This window comes from Melopsittacus undulatus, chromosome Z (genome assembly GCF_012275295.1).
Source record: "Melopsittacus undulatus isolate bMelUnd1 chromosome Z, bMelUnd1.mat.Z, whole genome shotgun sequence".
NCBI lineage: Eukaryota > Metazoa > Chordata > Aves > Psittaciformes > Psittaculidae > Melopsittacus > Melopsittacus undulatus.
In genome coordinates, this window is record NC_047557.1 from 26,817,458 (window position 1) to 26,840,678 (window position 23,221).

Below are 23,221 nucleotides of genomic sequence, written 5' to 3' on the forward strand. Positions count from 1 at the left end.
GAGGCTTCCGCTCCGGCTGCCCTCCTCTGGGTTTCACAGGCCAGCTGTCCCAGGCCCGGTGCCGCTGCCCCACAACCCCAGAACTGCACACCCAGCGACCGAAGGCAGGCAGCGGAACACCCTCTGCCCTTGAAAGCCCTTGTCTTGCGTGTTTTGTTAGCTCGTTCTGCCACCTCCTGGTAAGCCTGATTCTAACACGGTAAAATACGGACATGAGCCTTGCCCAAACAACAGGGCAGACTAGTATTTATACATTTATATTAACTTAGCATAGAACAGTTTGCTACAAGTCCCTCTAGTCCAGATGCAGCTCAAAGCTTCCAAGTTAAATGAGGTTGCTGAGGGCCTTTTTTCTAGACAAATCTGGGAAACCTCCAAGGATGGAGACCACAACCTCTCTGGACAACCTGTTCCTGCTTCATCACCCTCATGGTCATATTTCCTTTTTTTCCCCTTATATAGTCAGAATTTCCCTTACTGCAACTTGTAATCTTGGCAATATTTTCATGTGGAACATTTAATGGGCTAGGTCTGAGCCCCTGTATCCTCTACTAGGTTGTTTTATTTCCCCTAGGTTATTTTATTTCCCCTTACCTAGCTTCTGTGCTCCCTCACTTGGACTTTCGCTTTCATCCCAGTTTTCTCACACACACTCCTCTTCCTACTCCCTTCTAACACAGCAGCCTGGTAAGTAAGATGACCTAGAGCTGAACATCAGGCAAGGTTATAGGGAGATTAGTGTATTAGCAAGAGTCTTCCAGAAACAGCTAGTTAAAAAACAAGTAAGGCTTCAGGCAGTCAAGCCCTAATGCTAAGTATCCTTTTCTAGCAAAAATTTTTCCATTTCAAGTCATGTATTTCTCTGCTTGTCTGTCCACTTTATTCCTTTTGTGGTCCTGCTTCTCCAACTAAGGACTCCACAATTAAAGTTCACTTTATTTGCACACAGTAATTCATTCTACTCTTACTCCAACCTCTGCTGCTACATGAAATCTGCCATTCCTCATTTTGTCCAGAACTGACTTTTGATCCTCCTTTTTCCCCAGGTTTGCTTATGAGCTACAAGACTTTGAAAAAAGGGCACTTTCTCTTCTGTTCTCGAAAAGCTCCACTTTGTTTTAATTCAAAATTCTGAAGCAAGCTGGTGTAAAACAATCCTTATTCTCAGGACAAATTTCCCCAGTGCATAAGTCTTGCTTGTGTTAGCTGAGGTCTCTGTCATTGCAGGAGACTTTCATCATCTTGTGAACAGGAGGAGGGAGTAAAGGGAATACTACTGTTAAGATCCTTAGAGATGGATGTATTGAATGACGACAGCAGAGAGCTAGGCTCTTAAGTGGCCCATGCAAGTGGCATGAAAACGCTGTGGCTGTTACTACAACAATCAATCTGTAAGCCTGGTAGGAAAATTGTTCTGCATTTTGGTTGTTTATGATTGCTTTTTTAAAAATTCATTATTAATTGCAGTGACCTCTACTAAATTGAATTATCTAAATTTGGGTGAAAGCATGCCTATCCCATGCTTTGTGTTTTGGAACAGTCCTTAGATACCCCAGAAAAATTTGGACAGCATTTACACTCTCAGTGCCCAGAGTGCTATGTGCAACACAGGAAGAAAAATCAGTTACAATACCTTATCCTCTAGATTGGCAGCTGCCATTTCCTTCTCAACACTGAGATCAACTTCAGATGACTCTGCAACTGACAAATAAAGCCCCAGTAAAATGCAAGAGAAAAGTATCAAAGCATATTCTAACTAGAGAGACAAAGAGCAAACCTTTTTTTACAGCTACTTGCAGGATGCTGAAAACAGAGATTTACATAATTTGGAGATATATAATGGTTTCTAAACTGGGGAAATACAAATTTGGAAGCCAAGACAGCACATGTGGGACAATTCAATTTCCCTACCTTAAAAACTAGTAGTGTTTCACTTATGAAAGTTTAGAGATAAGTGTAGCTGTACCATAAAAAATGCTCTGCAGCAATAGCTTTTACAGGACTTTATTTGCATTCTAGTTACAAAAAAAAAAAATCATGCTAGCTTTTACAACTGAAATTACTGGAATATCAGTACCAATATTCAGACCTTCTGACAAAAATGAGCTGACTTGGGAAAAGGCTTATACTGCAATATAGATTTTCTTTGGAGTTGAGTAATAAGAAATAAGTAATAAGCAAGTATATGGAGATTTGCAAGTCTCTCTCAATATTGCTGAATGCAGGCATGTGCAGTGGATGCACACCATTGGTTTACTTAAATGAAGTTACATGACAATTTAGTTGTCTTTGCCCAAACACAACTTTTATTATATTATTTTCTATTCATTCTGCCACAGACTGAGAAAGCTTTCCAAAAAACCCCAATCCAGTATCCATTATTTTAGCACTCTAAATATGTAAAAGCCTACAATTTTACTCACCACTAGGAACAGATTCCAAGATTTCATCAGTACTAAGTCCGTGCCTCACACTTAATTCTTCAATACTTTCTTCTGGTGATCTGTCTGTTTCACTCCCTTGTAGTGTTACAGCAACATGCAGACTTTCAACTAGAGAGGAAAATACACAGAATTACAAACACCTATCAAATGGCTCCTTAATGTATAAACCAATGACACCAGATCATAAGTTAGCTTGGAAGGGACTTTCAGAGGTAATATAGTCCAATGCCCTACTCAAAGCTGGTCAAACTAAATTGGGTTGCTCAGACCTTTGCACAGATAAGCTTTTAGCATCTCCAAACATGGAAACTTCACAGCCTCTCTGGGCAACGTTTTCAGGTTTTTGACCACCCTCATGGTATACAACTTTTCCTTTCATTTATTGGAATTCCGTGTGTCCTAACTTGTTCCTCTTGCCTCTCGTCCTATCACCATATGCCTCCACAAAAAATCTGGCTTCTCTGTATCCTCCTATTAGGCAGCTGAGGACAGCAGTGAGAGCCTACCAAGCCTTCTTCTCTCAACACTGAACAGACCAACTGTCTCAGCCTCTCCACAGAGGTCATGTTCTCCAGTCTCCTAGTCATCTCAGTGCTCTTCACTCAATTTGCTCCAGTTTGTCAATTCCTCTCTTCTATCGAGGCTCAGCACTGGACACAGCACACCAGACAGGACTCACAAGGAGTGAATAAAGGAAGTATCACCTCCCTCAACACCTGCTGACAGCTCTTCTCCTAATGCCTGGGGAGCAGTTGGTCTTCCTTGCCATAAGCTCACATTGCTGCCGCACAGTCAATCTGCTGTCAAGTAGGACTCCCAGGTCCACTTCTGCAAAGCTATTTTCTATCTTGTCAATGACAAGCCTGTACCAACACGTGAGGTTATTCCACCCCAGATGCAGGAACTTGCACTTGCCTTTGTCAAACTTCTAGGGGTTTCTCTTAGCCCACTTTCCCAATCTGTAGAGGTCTCTCCAGCACACTGCTCACTTCATTTGGTGACAGGCATGCATTTGCCAAAAGTGTATTCAATCTCTTGGTTAACTTCATTAATATATACATTGAACAGTATTGATCTCAGGAGCCACCCAAATAGGAATCATAAAATCATAGTATCATAGGATAGTTAGGGTTGGAAAGGACCTTAAGATAATCTAGTTCCAACCCCCCTGCCATGGGCAGAGACACCTCACACTAAACCATGCCACCCAAGGCTCTGTCCAACCTGGCCCTGAACACTGCCAGGGATGGAGCATTCACAACTTCCCTGGGCAACCCATTCCAGTACCTCACCACCCTAACAGTAAAGAATTTCTTCCTTATATCCAATCTAAACTTCCCCTGTTTCAGTTTCAACCTGTTACCCCTTGTTCTGTCACTACAGTCCCTAATGAATAGTCCCTCACCAGCATCCCTTCAGATACTGGAAGGCTGCTCTGAGGTCTCCATGCAGCCTTCTCTTCTCCAGACTATTCCTGGAGATTATTAGGGAAGCTATTACGAGTTATTAGGAGTTATTAAGGAATTCCCTAATAACAGGTTGCCAGATGGACATCCTATCACTGATCACAATTCTACCAGCCTAGATCTCCAGCCTTGTTTTCCACCCAGTTATGCAGTCCACATCCCACCAATTCAGCTGTAAAGATACCACAGCCAGTGCACACACTGGTGAAGTTGCATGTTGTTTACCTTGCAAATGTCAAGATAAACAACACACACTGATCTCTTCTCATAATAAGACCAGTCAGGTTCCCAGACACAATTTGCCCTTGATGAATCCATGCTGGCTGTTCCCAGTCACTTCCTTCATGGTCTTTGAAATGGCTTCCAGGATGATCTGGTCTATTACTGTCTCAGAGACAGCTGTGAGGCTAACTATGTTGTTATTCCCTATATATTCCCTTTTGAAGAGGGGTGTGGTGCTTGCCTTCTTCAAGTCATCACAAACCTCATCACTGTGACCTTTCAAAGATGATAGAATGCAGCCTCACAATGACATTGGCTAGGTCCCTGAGCAGGGTTTCATTTATCCCATCTCATCTCTTGGATTTGTGTATATCCAATTGCCTTAAGCACTCCCTAATTCTATCCTTCTCTAGTGTGAGAAATGTCTTATTCCTACAGAGTCTTCTATTACCTCAGGCACTTAGAATTTCTCTTTTGGAAAACGATCCTTGCAAATTGCCTATATTGTAAGCAATCCAAAACATCACCAACATTAGCATGACAGAAAGTGAAAATTTAAAGTGGGCAGATCAGGTGCGTAAGTATAGGCTGCCATTTTTGCTAACATACTATTGCCAAGTTTTATCAATTTTATCAACAAAATGCTCTCTAACGTTAGACTGATGAACAACTTCACTGCTTTATTGGTTGAAATGTTATTAGCCTACAGATCTCAATTTAGGTGAGAGCTGCTGAAATCTTACAGTCCTTCTCAAATGCATAGATCCCACGCTGGATACAGCTTAGTTTACCAGGACTATTTTCAGCTGAGCTTAGCTGAACTTCCACTTAAGTAAGGTACCCACAAATACCATTCCCTTCCTTCCTTTGGAGGACAGCCCTGTAGGTAGCATAAGGCTATCATCTGTTGGTATGCAGGAAAAATATCAATTCTGGCAAGTGTTTCTCTGCAGATATGCCCAGATCATAGCGTCATATAATGATTTCAGGATGATAAGGTGCCTTAAAGAGATCATCTAGTTCCAACCCCCTGCCACAGGCAGGGACACATCTGCAGTTTGGTGTGTATATGCCCTGCATGATTCTGACCTATCACCAAATCCACCCAAGTAGGTGAAGGTGAGGAACCAGATGGAATATCATGTTGTGATCTGCATCACAGGGCTGTATTGCAAGGACAGCTAAGGAAACAATCACCAGGTGCAACCTGTCCCTACCTACTTATCTATGTGTTTATGCACTAAACATTCCTCTTATCTTACAATCTGGCAAGTACCATCTCATGCATCTGACAAATATACATCTCTTCAATTCCCTTTGCCAAGTTTTGACACTGGTAGTTGTTCAGACTTGACAGAATAGCAGCACAAGCCAATATGGCTGTACTCTGGTACCCTGAACCATCTCCCCATGTGAAGAGCCACCAGCTTACTCTCCCCATGCAAACTCACCTTCTTTGAGTGCTGCTGCCAGCAATGCAGAAGCCTGTGGAGTTTCTCCAGAATCAGGTTTGATAAGGAGGTAAGGTTCCACATGAACATCCTCAAACCCACTCATATTTACCATTTCTGCATGGATATGAAACTTCTTTTCCAAACAGCTATAGATCTGCTGGTCCTGGTTACTCAGTGAGTCTGTCAATCAAAATTGAACACCATATTAATATTTTTTTATCATGCAGGCAAAGCACGTTCCAAATTTACTCTTCTAATCCTCATGGCATGACACAGACATTGCTGACTCAAGCTAGGCCCTTTTTAAGTGGCCAGGAACCAAAACTCATTCCCTAGTCTGTCCTTATGAAAGCTGGCAAAGACCCTGGCAGAGAGTTAGGCCAGTGTTCTACCCTGATGAAGTGATCTTGCCTGCACTCTGGGGCCTAACTACCTCTTGTGTACCCATAATGATTGATGCTGGAAAAGCTCTTTGCTCAGGCAGCTAGAAGATGCACTGATTCAGTACCTCAGCATCAAAGAACACTTTTCAACAGAGGACGCACTTTTCCATGGCTCTCTACAGGTAGAATATGGCTGTTATTTCTACCCCCAACAGCAGGATAAAGATGTGGAATTCACATGTAGAGGAACCAAGGAAGCAGAATTTATACCTATTAGCTACATTATCAGATGAAAACAATACCAGCAAAGGATGAAATGCTATAAAAAACCACAAAGCCACACAATCACTGAAGATCTGAATATTTCCATGAACAAGAAACTACCTGACCCTGATGCTAATGTGGGAAATACACTGTTTATTCTGAAAGCATCCATCTTTCTTTTTCATACTTATGGTAATGTGGCAAAAATTTAAAGTGTTTGGGAAAAAAAGTGGTTCTCTTTCAATAAACTCACATTATACCATCACACCACCCCAGCTTCTTCCACTGTGGCTGTGCCTATTAAGCCACTCTGAACCCAACAGTCAGTATGGGAGCATGATTCATTCATCCTGAGCTGTCAGGATGCAGGAGCTATCAGAGTGCCAGAAAAGGTACTACACCTTGACATTTCTGAATTCTGCATGCTTTGGCCTCAGCAATACGTCTGTCCTCATCAGATTCACTCATTTTTCCTTCTTCTTCTTCCTCTGGACAACTTCAAACATGAAAGAAAAACAAAGGTGGATAAACCAAAATCTGCACATCACATATTCGTCTTCAGTACAGTGTTCTGTTCATAATAAACAGAACACAACATCAGCACAAACTTCTGTTACAATCCAGAAGCATGTCATCTGTCTGCTTCTTTAAAAATCAGCAACTGACGTAAACCAGACTGAAGGATTCCTCTTAAGTCTGGTAAGGCTGCATCGTGCAGCAAATAGGTGGTTGGCCCTCATGCAGGTTTGCTGTGCTAAGCATAAGTTTGGGCCCCATGGGAGGCAATACTTTCCCTGCCATTCTTAAGACACTGACACCAAGATAACAGGCATGATGGAGGATTTCCCCAAAATGGTTGTATCGACACCTGCAGGACTCTGGAAAGCAACCAGTGCCAAAGGTAAAGGTGAGGAAAGCATACAATGGCTGGTAAGGACATCTAATGGGGAGTGGGAAGGGTCGGCTCATTCAGTGGGAAACCAGAAGTAACATGGGAAATTTGGCAGAAGTGATGGTGAGATTTTGGGGTCAGTGAATCCTGAGCTCAGTGGAAATCCCAGCCTCAAAGGATGGATCCAGCGCAATGCAGAACAGAGAGAATGCTGCCACAAATATCCAACCAATCTCCCATCCGTTTTGGACTGCCAGGGTGAAAACCAGAAGCCTTTTGCTCTACCTTTCTACTGCATCTTGAATATGCCTCATCCAGTTGTTACGTTCTTCTTTGGAATTGGTATGAACCTCATACATCTCAGGCCCTGCAGATGAAGCACTGATCAGAAACATCCCCCTTTCTTCATTGGCTACTTCTCTTACTATAAGTCTCTGAAGGGAGATAACTGAAGGCTTCTGGTCCTGGGGGAAACAGTCACAGCAAATAATAAATTACTTTCTTAGGAAACACCACACTTTTAAAAGAGCATGGACTAATTCTAATCCTGGTATAGTCAGATTACATGTCTTCACCAGGTATAAGAAGCTGCAAGCTTTGAGTATTCAGGCGTCTTTATAACTGTTTTTTAATATATATTAAAATTTATGAACAAGTAAAGCACTGGGAATGTGATAAAAAGTAAATCCCAGAGGCTAAGCGATAGGGAGGCACAGTATCCATATAGCATTTTTATAATTTGGGAACTTCTCTGCATGACCTTTTCTACATTTTATGTGTGTTTACTACTACATTTGCAGTTAAAATTATTCTTCTGGCTTGTTTCACAGAACCAGAAGTTAAAATTTGTTTTAGATACTTGAAAGAGGCTGCTTTACTTCAAGCCTTCATAATCAAACAAGGCATGACTCTAAAAATATCATTCTGTAATTTGCAACCTCCTTCCTCAGAAAATTATTCAATTTTGAAAATAAACTTAATTTTCCATATATTGATATATTGCTGTTCTGAAAACATTAGCAGGGTTTAACCGATGAGTGGGAAAAAAGAAAAAAAGTTGAGAATAACCTATCAAAGGACTTAACTTTTGAGAAATACATGAATAAATGTGCAACATGTATATTCAAACATCTGGTAATATACTTACAACAGCTGCAAAGATGTATTTTTGATCTTTTTCTTGTAAGAACAGTAGTACATCAGTTAGAAGCAGAGCTAAGGTGTCTTAAAATGAGAAAAGGAAAAGATTGTTTTTTAAAATTAAAAAAGAAAATAACTGTTTATTATTTAAAGTTATTACAGTTATAGTAGAATTAGTACTATATATACAGCATATATAGTACAATTAAAACATATACAATGATATGGGCATATGGGCAGGGGCTGGACTGAAAGCAGCCCTGAGAAGGACTTGGGGTGTTGGTTGATGAGAAGCTCAACATGACCTGGCTGCAGTATGCGCTTGCAGCCCAGAAAGCCAACCATGTGCCAGGCTGCATCAAAACCGCCATGTACAGCAGGGCAAGGGAGGTGACAGCACGTGATTTTTCATGCATTGTTTTCAATAGTCAGCACTCTGAAAAGTACTACTGTAGAAGTCAAAACTCAATTTTATTGGATGAACCTGCAAGCCAATGAACTAAAAGCAGGGACAGAAAGGAAAAACGCAGCTGATAGCTTTGTATGTGAACTTGTCCTGTTACCCATATACAGTGGATTACCCAGAAACCATGGCAGTTTCTGCAACTATTCTTCTAGCAATTAATTGCATGTTTTCAATACTTCAGAAATTTCTGCTTGCAGTACATCATAATAAAGTATTTTCATTCTTAGACAAATCAGTCTTTGTACATTATTTGTAAACAAAGAGTTAAAGGGGTTTACTGCTCAGACAAAATACCTTTGAAACGACCAGTTGCTGTCTTCCAGTACACTAAACCTTCATGAAGAAGTATCCTCTCTTTCCTCATCAAGTCTTGCTTCCTAAAAACATGGCCATTTTTCAGCTTGGTGTATGTTTTGTTTTCAGTTCTACTGAGAATTTCCAACAGTTTTTGCTTTTTCTCATACTCATTCACTTTCAAATCTACTTCTGCAATCACGTCCTTGATTAGACAAATGGCTTTGCATAGGTCTTTATGTTCTTCTGTCCCTTCTGTATGAAACAAAAAATAAACACATTAGTGGTCAGGATATTCAAGATAAGGAATCATTCCTTGATTTCTGTGAGCAATCAGCATGAAGCAAAGTTTAAATTGATAAAAATGCCATTTTAAGTTGAACCTGGCAATCAATTTACTAGAAATATTAGAGGCATCTACCTTTTTTTGACTTGCTTATTAAAAGATGACATGTACCTCAGATGTATTCATAAGTCAAAACAGCATGTTGAATAGTTTCTGACATATTTATAGGCTGTTAGCATTTTAAAAACTTTACTTACTAAGTAAATCATATAATATATTGAACCCTTGAAACAAGATTGGAAGCATAAAGGGTTTGCATTTGGTTATACAACTTTCTCCAATGCTTTTTGCTGCCCATTTAGGGGGACAATATCTGTAAGTTATTAGTATTTCTAAAATGCTCTACAAAATTCCAGAGGTCTTTCAAGCTTTGTCTGAAAAACTGGCGAGTCATTTACAAAACATTTACCTAGCCCTACTTACAAGAAACTCCACCAGAATTATTTCCAAGAAGGCGCAGATGTATGCCTGAATTAGTTCACATCCTCTAGTCAAGGTCTTCTCCTAAAACAAGTATTCCCTTCTAGACTTCTATGGCTTACTCAGCTGGAATGTTGAAAATCTTCACAGCCCAGGCTTGACAAAGACTACATATACCAGACACCACATTTAGGTGACATTTGCCTGAACAGGAGATACTTACCTTGCCCTTGTTCTCTACAGAGCAGTGAATTTCACCTTTTGTTATATTGCAGCAGTGTATATTCCTTAAGTTAGAAATGTGCTAGGATTCCAGACATGAAGCAATACTTTAGCTTTTATTCACCTTTTGAGTACTGCAATATCCTTTCAACCAGGACAGGGTATTTGGTGATTCGCTGGGTGACAAGCAAAATGCACTCAGGGATTCCTCGGCGTCGTGCCAACAGGTTACTATTTCTCAGCTGCAGATACAAATATATACCTTAAGTAGTAAAAGAGTATTAAACCACCAATTGACTAATAAGAAATATGATCTAAATGCATTAGAATAAACTAAAGCAAAATGCTTGGTTATCTGAACCATCCCCAAGGAACGGTTGCTGCCCTGAGGTACGAGGTGTACCATAACAGGAACATGTGTGTAATGCTCACTGAATGCCAAAGCTTTCTAAAATTTGAAAGAAAAATGCAATTTATTGGCTCACTGGTTAAGGAGGAAAAACTTTTGCCATTTTTATTGGCCATTAAAAGTGAGTTACTGAATACTATTTCAATCCTAAATCTAAATAAAAGCTACATGTCTTTTTCCCGAGCATTTTGTCAATAGTGATCTGTTTCCCCATAAACTTACTTTAATAAAATTCTGAAACTTCTTGCTTTGTTGCAACTCTTTGAAGAGATTAACGGCTTCTTTTTGATGGCTGCAAAATTCTCCATATATTTTCTTCATTTTAGTTGCATTTTCCTCCGAAAACTGAAGAAATTAGTAAGTGAATTAGGCTCATTAGTGCACCTAATAGGAAAGGGTGTACCTTCAATTTGTGTATTTTGTACAAATAAAGAACTTCTTTGCTACTTGTTTCTCAAAAGGGCCCACCACTAAAGAATAAACTGGTTTTAAGAGCAAGAGGAAGAACATAGGCTGGGTAGAGCACAAGCAACTTCCCCTACAGCCTTGCCAATAACCACTAGAACAATTACTGTAACAGTGCTTCCTTCACCTCTTTGCAAACACAATCCCTTTAGGCTTATTTGTATTTGTCTGTTCTCCACACAACTTCTAGACAAGATAATGGTTCAGATGCTTTATTTCAGCGGAGTGAAAACTGACTGACGGAGGTGAAAAACCACACTCTCCTGACTGCAAGGAATGTGTGAAGTGCTAGAAGTGTGACCAGCAAGCAGTCAGCTGTTCTACAGCCACCTATATAGGTCTATAGACACGCTGTCACCACCCCTTCTCTAGTGAGCAGCAACTCAAGATGCACTGTGCCAGATCACTAAAAGAAATGAAAGAGTAGTTTCTTCTCCAGTCAATTCTTCACACTTTTGCTCAGCTGTTAGAAAAGTGATTCCACTGCTTCAATTTTTGGAGTTCATGATAGGACTGCAGCAGCCTGCTACTGTGAATTGGACCAAGTTCATGACTTCCCTTGTCACTTGTACCACATAGGTAGAAGTTCATCCCAAGTTCATCACACTTACTTCTTATAAATGGTCTTCTCTCACTGCTATTTCAATAGCCTGTAACAATCTGGAGGGAACAGCCTTTGAATTTTATGAGGCAACCATAACCCTCTTCTTGCCCACAGAAGTTTTAAAGTAAATAAATTACTCAATTTGGGAAACTTGAGTACATAAAGGATTAACAGAGCTGATGCTTCTACCTGCTGCACAAGGATGTCTCCAATTCTGCTGATGACAAAATTACGTTCACTCCCTGCCTCACAGGATTCCTGCCGTCTCTCCTTCATTCTGCAAAAGAATTGCCTGTGCATCTCCAGTAGCTCATCTAAGCAGGGGAATATTCTGTTCACTGTGCTGTGATCTAGTTGCAGTTCTTTCTTCATCCCTTTCCTGAATATTTCAGACATAATGAACAGAGTATGGATGTGATGCACTTCAGTCTGCATCAGCTCTGCAGTATGAGAGAAAACAGCATAGTATTGATCCACCTGAACACTTTGCACACCTAAGACAGACTTTAGCAACATTCAAATAGAGTTATATTTTTTTCTGTGTGAGCCCCAAATCTAATAGGTTATTTAAGTAGGAAAACTTAGTTTATCTGGCTTTGGCACAGTTTTCTCAACTGTACCCCACTGAATAAGCTGGGGTTACAACTGCTTGAGCTGGGGATCAGATGAGGTCATTTCCAATCTCAACTGTTCTGTGAACAGGGTAGACATGTCACTAGTAGTCAGTACTCTCAATTTCCTTAGTTCTACGACACATTGTAATTTGTGACCAAAACATTCTTTGAACCTTCTGATTATTCTGAGTTAAAGCATTCATTCTTCTGAGCATAAAACTTGCAGGTTCCCTCTCTAGTTTCTAAGCCAAATTGCTTTTAAACCTACATGAAGCTTTGAAATACTGACCAAAAATGACATCCTGCCTCTTGATTACATCCTTTGCTTGCTTTCTACAGAACATTGGTTCCACAACAAGACTCCAGGACTCTGCCTCAAACTCTTGTGCATCTGTGTGGAGATCAGTCCACTGAGACAAATCCACATCATCTGTGACAAAACATATAATCTCATTAACACACAGATGTACTCATACAGTAAGGGCAACACATCACAGGAATGAACTTTAGACAAGGCTGCTGCAAATATCAGCAGCAGCTTTACAACAGAGAAGCTTGCCAGATGTCAGTATCACTATCAAAGTGTTGAAATGCAAATGTGACAGGGGGGAGTAGGAGAAAAAAACCCACTGTTCTTTTGCCATATTAAATCCTTTTTATACTTCTTCTCTTAAAGAAACATTTTGAAATTTAAAAATAAAATCCAACATTTTCGGAAGGAGATGTCCAGTGAGAGATATCTGCACTATCCTTTGTGACTGAATGCCCTTTGGCTCTGGAATCCAGTCTCACACTCAGCTACAGAAAAAGCCTGTATCTACTCACTTCACAAGGATATGTACCCATTTTAGGAGGGCAGCTTAACAGTGGGTAGGTTAAGATTTTTGGGCCACTGGGGAAACAAAAGTGATGTAGGTTTATGTTTTGTAATGTATACTGTCAATGGAGATGAATGGATAAGTGCAGAAATATGTCTGTCTTCTGATTCTGCAAGGGTACCAAATACATTTATCCCTGTTATTTTAAAATGTTAACACCACACAATAATATTCTAAAAGTTATCAAAGATTTAGTTACAAGGAAGAAAAGCAAATTTGTCTTTTAGGACTAATGTGTCTGATTGTAACATTTTAATGAGGGACAGAATTGTAATTGTAAAAAATATGTGTTCTTTCAGCAGATGAAATTACTTCCTATATCTAATAAAGAGTTTTTCTATTCTGCACAGGCTATTTTAATACAGGCTATAAAATGCAACATCTGTGCAATACTTCTCACCTTCCTTCATAAAAGGATCCACTGAAGAAACAGTCCCTAATGCTTGTAACATCTCTTCAGACCGTGACTTGGACCTCCATGTGCTAGTCTCAGAGTCTTGTTCAGAAAATGGCATAGATTTTCTACAGCAGGGAAAAAAAAAAAAACACAAACCCGTGTTTATTTAATAGTATCAATTTTCCTGGAAATTTGATGTATTTAGCATAGGAGGTACTATTTAGCACAGTGGACTACTTAGCATAGTCCCCTAGCAGCTGCCCTTTACCTTTCAAAACTGGCACTGGGAACACTTTTGGACAAGAACTGGAACTGTTGTGAGGCTTCCCTCCTTCCAGCAGACAGTCCAATAGGCACAGAGGAAGAAGAATGTGCTGGGAAGAGTGCCGTTTGTAAAGTATCTCCAGGCAGGGAATCTGAGGCAAAGTACAACACATTTTGATAAACAGTGTAGAGTATGTCATCAATAGCACGTTTATACTGCGAAACACTACCTGGTGCTTGTATTGACCTATACTGGGTATAAAGAATGTCCACTTGCCATGGTACAAGACCATGATAGTCTCCCACAGAATATCAAGATAAGCCTGTAGGCAAAGCGGAATAGATCCAGCATGGATATTACTGAAAACAATCTCAAATCACATATGCTCTGAAACTGCAACCTGAACATAGGAGACCCAAATATTTGTGCATCCAATGAACGACATACTCACAAGCACAAGACAGAACTAACTACTTCTGATTTTCATTCTCGCCAAAACCAAAACATAGCAAAACTCCCACTCATTTTAGTAGAAGATGAGTTAATTCAACAGTAATTTCTTTTAAAAATCCCACTGGTATTGGAGACACACATACTCTCTTACAGATATTGAAATGAAAATAGAGACACAAAATTGATGCAGGAAAGTTCATGTTGTCAGTCCCAAGGTGTTTAACAAAGCTTAACTTAGAAGTGCTAGGTTTACATCTCCTAACTTACTTGTTACACCAGCAGAGGTTTTACTTTTATTATAGTACCTCTCTTGGGATTTCTGGAAAAAAAAAAGAACTTTGTGATAATGCAATAAAATCACAGCTGATATCACACTGAGTAGTCAAGTCAGTAACTCACTTCCATGTATCATCACACAAAAAGGTTTCAGAAAAGTGGTCCTAAATTATGGTCCTAATTTCTACTAATAAGTAATAAATGAAGATTTACTAGTTAATGGTAGATAACAATACAATACAATAATGGTAGATAACAATACAATAGGCAAAGAAGAATTATAATATTTGTACTACAATACAAAACTGAATCTGTTTACTCGAAACAGAGAAGCTTGCCACTGAGTTACAGCACGGTGTTTTCCCTATATGAATATTGCCTGCCAATGCTGCAAGTAAAGGAGTTGCCATTCAAGGCTTTATATTCAAGTAAGCTTGAAGCATAGGCAGGGCACTACCCAAGGAATCCTGCTTATTAGAGGCAGAATCAATCCCCCTTTCAAACAGGACTTTTGCAAAATCCATAGCAAAAGCCTGCTGTGCTTACAGACACTGGGTTTCAGCAGACTGTATGCACTTTCTGTTTTTTCTTAATGATTTTTTCAGACCCCTTGGAAAGCAGATGTGCTCTAATAAGAACAGTGTGGTGTGGGAGGTTACCTTGGTGCACCCAGGAGCACAATCCTTGCAGCTCTTATGCACAATCAAGTTGCAATCTGAAAGAGAAGGCATGTTTCAAAACCTGGCACAAGGTCTCCAGCCTGCAGAAAATACTACTTTGAGGCTTCACTTTTTTCTCTCCTTCAGGTCCAGTTACTAAAGTAGCCCTGAGAATGCTTTCACATTACAGCCCTTTGCTAGGAAGAAGTTTTTGCCTAATGTATTGGGAGATGGTGGTGGTCCCTCCTGAATCCATCAACTGCTGTCCTTCCTCCCTCTTCCTTGCCAACCTCAGATCATTACATAAAGGAGGTGCATCCAATTACATACAGGAGGTGCATCCAACTCTAAGTAAGGTTTCTTTTTGAAAGAAAACACTGAATCAGAATCTCAAGGCAGGATTCAGAGCACTCTAAGTTCACATGCAAAAGCCAACAACTACTTACAAGAGCACTGCAGTGACTCTCTTCCTAGAAGTGCCTTTTCACAGGCCATACATGGCATAACTCCTGAGAAGGTCCCATTTGTAAAATTGTGCTTGCTCAATTTCTCTTTATCTTTGGTATCTTTATTTTTTGTCTTCATCCCAAAGAGCAAGGGCAGGGGAGAAAAAAAATTAAAAAAAGGGATATTAGAAAAGAAGCAATTGAATCATTCTGAAATATTTATTCCCTGTCCTAGAAGTCTTGTAACAGTACATTATATCATTACATCCAACACTGTCAAAGTCCTAAAATGATACAGGCTAAGCCAGTCAGCATTGTCATGGAAGACTGCCAGAAATACATTCATAAAGCTGCAAAAAGGGAAGGGTCAGATGATAAAATTTAAGTGTTACTGACTCCCTGCACACACACAGATATCAATGCCTACATCTCCCTGACACATACATGCAAACTCATGCCTCTACAGTTAAAGCTGCAGTTATGTAAATTTAGACAACTTGCCTTTAGGTCTTAGAAGACATTAGAAATAACATATTTTTAATAGTGCCTTATTTAATAAATTCTGCCTATTTTTACAGTACTTCTATTGATGTCAGTACACAATCTCTGAGCAGCCCTGCTAGGTATCCTTTAGGAGACCACACAGACACAGGCTAATGTATGGCTGCTGGACCAGACATACATATTCACACCCAGTTCTGACACCCTTGAAGATACTGCCTCAGCCAACCACCTTAAAATTCATGTACCTTAGGATATCCTGGGGCACAGGAGGGTTTACTAGAAAGACTGCAAAATTGCCAAAAGGCCAGCTCAAAAGATCCTGTAGACCAGATCCATCTCTCAAGCTGCTGATTGATGCTGTTAATCTAAATTTCAGATGTCTCAAAATTAAACCACAAATGTTCTAACCTATCTTTGGTAGTAAGTTTGTTTCAACTGTGAAGACCTCAAGTCTGCAGTTATTTAAGTAGTGCTTACTCATGCAAAAAGTCCCTTTAACTTCAAATAAGGCAAATTCAACTGATAACATGCCAATGCAGAAGTTACAGACTTGGTTATTTGTTGAGAGCAATTGCAAGCACAGGCCCATACCTCTTTATTTAACAAAGAGAATTATTTTTGAAAGAAATTAACACATTTAAACTTTGGTTAAATGGCCAGATGAGATTATTAATAACATCAAAATAATAGCAAGGGAAACAATTGATGATGTTCAGCAAGGTTATTGTTTAAAAAGAAAGCTGTTTTTAATAGGAAGGCAATTTCAGGGTATCCTGCATATATTTGAAAATAAAATTAAAAAAAAAAAAGATAAAAGTTTCTTCCTACTATTTTTATGTGGTTTTGTAATAAACAACTTTATATAAAAATATATTCTCATATATAATTAATTTAATTATAGTGACATAATTATATATAATAACATGGATTTAAATCTTAAATTACCTTGCACTTATTTCGTGTGCTGGTCATTCTGTTCATCAGAAAGCTGAAAGTTCGACTCACTTTACATTTTTCAGACTCATTTTTTGAGGGTACAATATATTTATTCCATTCCTCCTCCTGAATCCTAAAACAAAGATCAGTAAAAAAAAAAAAAAAGAAAAAAAAAACCAAACAAACCACAAACTCATTCCAGCGGGAACAGTCCCTTAAAACAGAACTCTAGGTTACCCTGCTCTTTCAGGGGGTTGCACTAGATGTTCTTTTGAAGTCCCTTCCAACCCTTGGCATTCTGTGATTCTGTGAATCTGGATGGTGATTATTCCACCTACATTTACAATTAATTATTTGTTATTTTGAGGGTTTAGCTGCTGTTATTAAAAAAAACTTTGCAATCCCTCTTTAAAAAAAGGAGTAGCACTAGAATCATAGAATCAATTAGGTTGGAAAAGACCTTTCAGATCATCAGGTCCAACCATTATCCCAGGACTGCCAAACCCAGGATTAAACCATGTCACTAAGGGCCTCTTCTATACCGTTTCTGAACACTTTCAGGGACCGTGATTCGAACCCTTCCCTGGGCAGCCTGTTCCAATGCCTGAGCACCCTTCAGTTAAGAAATTTTTCCCAGTATCCAGTCTAAACCTCTCCTGGCACAGCTTGAGGCTGTTACCTCTTGTCCTGTCTTAATCCACTAGCCCGTGGAGCACTCTGAATGTGCAGTGTTACGTGCATGTGTAGTTCACAACTGGTACCAAATACCCCTTGCTTTCATTAAGGTGTTTTGGACCTTAATGGTCCAAAGGCAGGTAGGAGCACATCCCAACCGCTCAGGTCCCTCTGTGGTGTGCCGCAGATGCTGTGCAGCGCGGTGAGGGCAGCAAGGAGAGCGCCGAGTTCAAGCATGGGCTTACAGATCCGGTGGGCAGGGAGTGCGCCCCTAAACAGCTGCTAAAACCCGGCTGAGAGAGGTGCCGTGGCCTCTTCCCTTCTCCGCTCCCTAGATGGCATTCTTGCACCCGCTCCCGGCGCCCTCACCGCGATATGGCGCGGCAGGCACCCGTACCTTTTGTCCCGGGAGTGCTCCGGAAGACTGTATGCTCTCTCTGCAAGATATGAATAGGTATAGGGCACTTAGGCTGCGAGGTCGTCACGTTTATCTGAAACGTGCGACCTCCACCAGGCCATAAGCTTGTTATTAAAGGCTTGCAATGTCATTGAATTTTAGGAAAGCAAAAACATACATACATTAGAAGCAGCTTTTCCTAGGCTAAGACCACTGCCTAGTAAGCTTTGTTTAGCTGACAGAATCTGCCAGAACTGAGATGGTTATCAGTGAAAGCCAGTTTCTGCAGAAATGTCTGGTTTTAAGAATAACAAAAAGTATTTCTTTTTTCTTAATAACCCAGGCTTGAATGATTCACACTTCATTTTGCTTTTCACATAATTTGTTGTAAAATACCTTAATGACATTCTTTTAATGTGTGCAATTACCTGTCTTATGCGGCTTTATCTGCAGTGTTAAAAAATAAAATTAAATCCCTTTACATGAAGAAGATTATTACTAGTCTGTGTAATGCACACGATATGTAGTGTTGTAAGTTTACATTGTACAAACAATAGAGAGGACTCAAGCAGATACTTTCCAACAAACTGTCTAAAAAGCAAAATTAAAGAAAAGCAATTCAGTGGGGCTGCTCTGGAAGAAATAATAAAATACACACCACTTTACCATTTCCACATTAGAAGCCATTCCATCTTCCAGACATATTCTGCAAAGCTATTACAGGTATGGTTCAAAAGACATCAAAGACGCATCAAGACTAAAAGGTCAGCTCAGTTAGTGGTCAGGCACAATAGGTGCCTCAGGATGTTTTTGGAAGAAAGTAAGGCCATGTAGCCATGGGAGACGCAAACAGCCTCATGCAAAACAGCGCTGTGGGGTTGGAGTTGTACTTACTACAAGGGTGGAGCAGAGACACTGACTTAGAGAGTGAAAGAGCCTGAAGAAGGGATCGACCACTGTTCATGAGCACACCATCTACAGAGCAGGGACAAATCCTTTACTGTTACAGCCTAGTAATATCTTCTTAAATAAAAGCAGGTAGTTGTTTTAAAACTGAGCATATCGAAAAGCTTTCATCAGCAATGGAGAGTGATTTCCCACTTTTTTCTCATACTTCATGTAAGAAAGACCTTCCTATTGCCATCCTGTGTTCATCTGCTTTGGCTTAGGTTTGAACTTACAAGGTCAGTAGCACCTCCCTTCTGAATACCTAAGCCCTGAGCGAGATGTTTTAAATGCTGGCAGCTGGGCAGAGAAGAATAGGCAGGTTTTTGGTGTGCAGACACTTGCACAGACCCAGACACAAGCACACTACAGCCCATAGAGATCAGGATGAACTACCTGACCCAGCTTTTTTGAACTAAGCCCCTGGGTTAGTCCCATGCTCAGATGCAACTGCTCAAAGCAAGTACAGCTGTGCCTGCCTCACACAGTGGTCACCACAGCCAGCTGCCAAACACTGTTCAATGCTCCTGTTTTGCAGATGAAAGGGATGAGGCAGGAGGTGCTGGTGGCAGGAATGCACCAGCAGGAACCTCAGCAAACCACCACCCTCCCTCCCAGCAGTATACCAGACCTGCAGGGCAGGCCGCAGAACAGACTGCTTTGAAACCATGGTCAGGAAAGGGTTTCCACCTTCTCCACAAGACAGGTAAATGTCCAGCACTGACTGACCCAGGAGGAAGGGGAGAGAGAATGAAGAGGACATAGGCCTGAGCTCAGATCAGAGCAGGTAATGGTTTCTGGATGAAGTTAGACCAACAGTTCCTTAGCTGCAAGGTCAAAGGAATTCTGGTTTAACTTTAAGGACATGTACTTGGCTTCGCTGATCTGCCCATCTTCTACTTCTGAGGCATACTTTCCTCTTTTCCTTCTGCCTTGTTTTGCCACACTGCTCACCTAACCTCCTTGATAGGAACGGTTACAAATACATGAAGTGATGTGGAAAAATGCAACATAGCTGCATGCTGCAGACTGCTGTACATGCTCCTCCTTACAAGGGAACACGGAATCTTACCATTAATTTGAGCAATCACAAACCTGCTTTTCACAGTTTCTTAAGGAAAAAAGATGTCTGCAGACAATGTATGCCTGCCCACCAGCTTTCTTCATCTCACCTTCCCAACAGCTTTTGAATTTATTGTCTAGTTTCAAAGGTAACTTAACATTTCAACAACTTTTGTGTGTTTTCATATTTGGTGTCATAGTAGCACAGAATGGTTTGGGTTGGAAGGGACCTTCAAACACCACCTACTCCAAACACCCATGCCAGAGGCAGGGACACCTTTCACTACATCAGGTTGCTTGCAGTCAAATCCTGCCTGGCGTTTAATACTTACAATGATGGGGCACCCACAACTTCCCTGTGTGTTGATCGCATCTGGTTCATTGTAACTGATATAGCCTGCCTCTTGCTCAGGACTAGCGGAAAGCTAAGGGTACACTGGAGGGAAAGACAAGCTGAAGTATGACAATGACAGAGGTCAAGCTTCTAGAAATGCAGGTGATGTGATCTATATGAAAAGCTAACAGATATATGTATCTCATGCTTTGTATGGTTCTCAAACATAACCCATGCCGTCATTGCGAAAAGTGTGTTGCCTTCTGAATACGAAGTTACTGTCCAGAAACAAAAAATGTTAGAAACAGTTAGTAAAAAAATCACAAGCTTCTTGCAGAAACATCTGTGATTCTACTTAATGGAGAGGGTGGGTTTTATTCCTATGGAGATTATAATAGCCCATCCATGTTTCAGATGCTCCCCGGGATCTGCAGGAAGCTGGACCATCCACCCTCTTTGACACCTCTTCTGTCCCATCCAAAGCTTCCTTATGTCTTTGCTGAGTGCCCAGCGGGAGGCTGGGGTTAGGATCTTCCAAAAAGATTACTGCCCTTGCCTGCATTACTTTTTCTGACTAATGATCTCCCAGCTTGTGCCTTCCTGAGGATCAGCTGCTGCAACAGGGGAGAGCATGATGGGGCAGTAGATGGAAGAAGAGCAAGGGACAACAGTAGAGGTAATAAAAGACAATAGAACTCTGCTTTCCTGGATACTGGCAAGGTCCATGTACAGGATAGGCCTGAGTAAAGCCATCAGCACTGCACCTGAAGCAGACAGGCAATGGCTGAGGCTGTGCAGGTGCAAAGCCAGAGCACTGACCTTCATTTGAATCCCCAACTGCAAAGTCTCGAGGAAGGTGAGGTCTTCCTAATACATGTTTGGGAGAGGAGCAGGAATAGGAGCGTGACCGAATCCCAGATGCTGCACATTCCTACAAGAAATTGCAGCAAATTCAAATTTGTGTAATTTTGAAATGCATCAGTAACATAAACAAAAGAAAGCAGTGACAGAATTTCTGGAAGAAAGGTGACTGACCACACACATGTTTTCATGGTTTCTTTAAAGGTTTAAGTACAATTTTTGATGACTTGAAGTCTGTCATACTTCCACCACAATAAATCTTTGTATACTACAGGAAATAATCTATGGGTGCAAGTTAGACTAAAAAGCTAAGAAAAAGCTCAAATTCTACTCCAGGCTGGTGGCAAGCACCATCCAAACAGCATTGTAGCCATTATATCCAATGGCCAAGCTATCTTCTTTTACCAAAGAAGCCACTGATTTTAAAACTTTAATACCTCACAATTATTTCCTGAAGACTAACACCCTGCATTGGTAACTGTCAATGCCTGAGTTTCCAAAGAAAGGACTTAGCCTCCTTCTATTTTTTTTTATTTCTCTTCTTTTATTTTGTGTGAAAAGATTTTCTGCTCTGGAAAGGAACATACCTGATTTTTTGTACTTCACTTACATTTCAACAGAGCCTACTACTAAACTGCTTGCCTCATTGTTTTTAAAAGTAGCCCTAGCAGAATTCAGTGTTTGTGCTGGACTTTTTTATCCTTTCAAGTCAGGATAAAGTCAGATAAAGCTCAACAGTGGAAAAAGTATGCCTAATAAAAACATAAAGAAACCCTATAAACCAAAAAACACTCTTTGTGTCTGAAGATCTCAGAAATGGCACCACTGAAATGAAATTTAATGTAGCCGGGAAAATTTAGAAAACCATGATGAAGAGGAAAGATTTGCACTCGGCAATGCAAAACCCCTCTGAATTTCTCTGACTTTAGCAACTGTTTTGAAACAGGCAGCAGGCTGGTTTTGTACTTCACAAAGCTGTTACCCTTTCACATAACTACAGCTGGTTAAACATTTGCTCGCTAAATAGGTTTTGGTTAGAAAATGCTGAATCACTGAACTTGAGATACTTCATTTGAAATGCTTCTGATAAATAAATTATGCTTTTTTCAAAACTGAAGCAAATCTTTGATGGACCTTTCCCATGGCTGCTGCCAAGGCTCGCCACAACAAATGGGGAGCTCCAGCTCCACAGCCCCATATGTGCTGCTTTCTAGAGGGACTAGAATTGCTAACTGGGAACTCATTTTTCCCCTTCAGATTTCTATGTTTCTCAGATGTTTTCAGTGAATTACTTAAAAGGAAAACAGTGCAAAGCAAGAGAGTATCAAATACCTCAAGCTGCAGACTGGTGGATAAATCTAATCCATCTCTGCTAGTAGCCATGGCTTCTGAAGAGCTGAGGGGAGGGTAGCAAACATGGGATCTGTCCAAAACTTCTCCACTTCCACCATCTGCTTCAAGGTCATCAAGACTTGAACTGAAGCAGAAAATTAAGTCTTTATTTCCCATGAATCCAAGTAATAATACATCTCAGCCTTAATGAAACAATCAAAATACTGCTGTATAACTCTGATCAGTGACAATCCAAAACACGATGATTACATCAAGTTAAGTCACACTCTGAGGCCCTTCTCAGATGTGAAGTCACTTGGTCAAGTTTCTCAGTCATTCTGTACAGGACTCACCTGATGCAACCTTCTGGGTCTTCAGTATGTACATTTGCATTGCTTGCTACCACACGAATTCCCACCACAGTCAGACACATGTGAAGGATGACTTTCAGACCAATGTTTAGCATCTCCCTTAGAATTAGATATTTTATTCCACACATGTACCCTCCCGTCTGTATCAATGATAAGGAGAACTGAGACAACTAGCTCAGATTTCAGTATCAAGACATGGATATTATGAATATTTTGTGCAATAATATACAAATATTTTGTTAAATAATTATATGAATATGTCTGTATTTTAAAGATATGATACAGCTATTCAAAGATACATCTTTTCTACATCCATGACTTGATT

The 23,221-nt window shown here is 40.3% G+C and overlaps 1 protein-coding gene across 3 annotated transcripts in view; it reads right to left on the reverse strand.

Annotated features, from left to right (window-relative positions):
* Positions 1–23,221, reverse strand: part of ARHGEF28 (Rho guanine nucleotide exchange factor 28) — a 57,677-nt gene that overhangs the window by 24,635 nt on the left and 9,821 nt on the right. For 2 of the 3 annotated variants that reach the window (XM_031054362.2, XM_031054361.2), the window contains exons 4-24: positions 22,526–22,670; positions 21,152–21,263; positions 18,886–18,966; positions 17,992–18,031; positions 16,929–17,052; positions 15,480–15,612; positions 15,034–15,089; positions 14,366–14,417; positions 13,649–13,796; positions 13,384–13,505; positions 12,395–12,535; positions 11,681–11,931; positions 10,645–10,767; positions 10,138–10,255; positions 9,026–9,280; positions 8,273–8,349; positions 7,411–7,589; positions 6,635–6,729; positions 5,584–5,766; positions 2,424–2,552; positions 1,634–1,701 (exon numbers count right to left, since the gene is read on the reverse strand). In XM_031054362.2, the coding sequence (XP_030910222.2) occupies positions 1,634–1,701; positions 2,424–2,552; positions 5,584–5,766; positions 6,635–6,729; positions 7,411–7,589; positions 8,273–8,349; positions 9,026–9,280; positions 10,138–10,255; positions 10,645–10,767; positions 11,681–11,931; positions 12,395–12,535; positions 13,384–13,505; positions 13,649–13,796; positions 14,366–14,417; positions 15,034–15,089; positions 15,480–15,612; positions 16,929–17,052; positions 17,992–18,031; positions 18,886–18,966; positions 21,152–21,263; positions 22,526–22,670 (2,632 nt within the window). The remainder of the gene's footprint in view (positions 1–1,633; positions 1,702–2,423; positions 2,553–5,583; positions 5,767–6,634; positions 6,730–7,410; positions 7,590–8,272; positions 8,350–9,025; positions 9,281–10,137; positions 10,256–10,644; positions 10,768–11,680; positions 11,932–12,394; positions 12,536–13,383; positions 13,506–13,648; positions 13,797–14,365; positions 14,418–15,033; positions 15,090–15,479; positions 15,613–16,928; positions 17,053–17,991; positions 18,032–18,885; positions 18,967–21,151; positions 21,264–22,525; positions 22,671–23,221) is intronic. The other variant, XM_034073169.1, reaches the window with a different exon arrangement.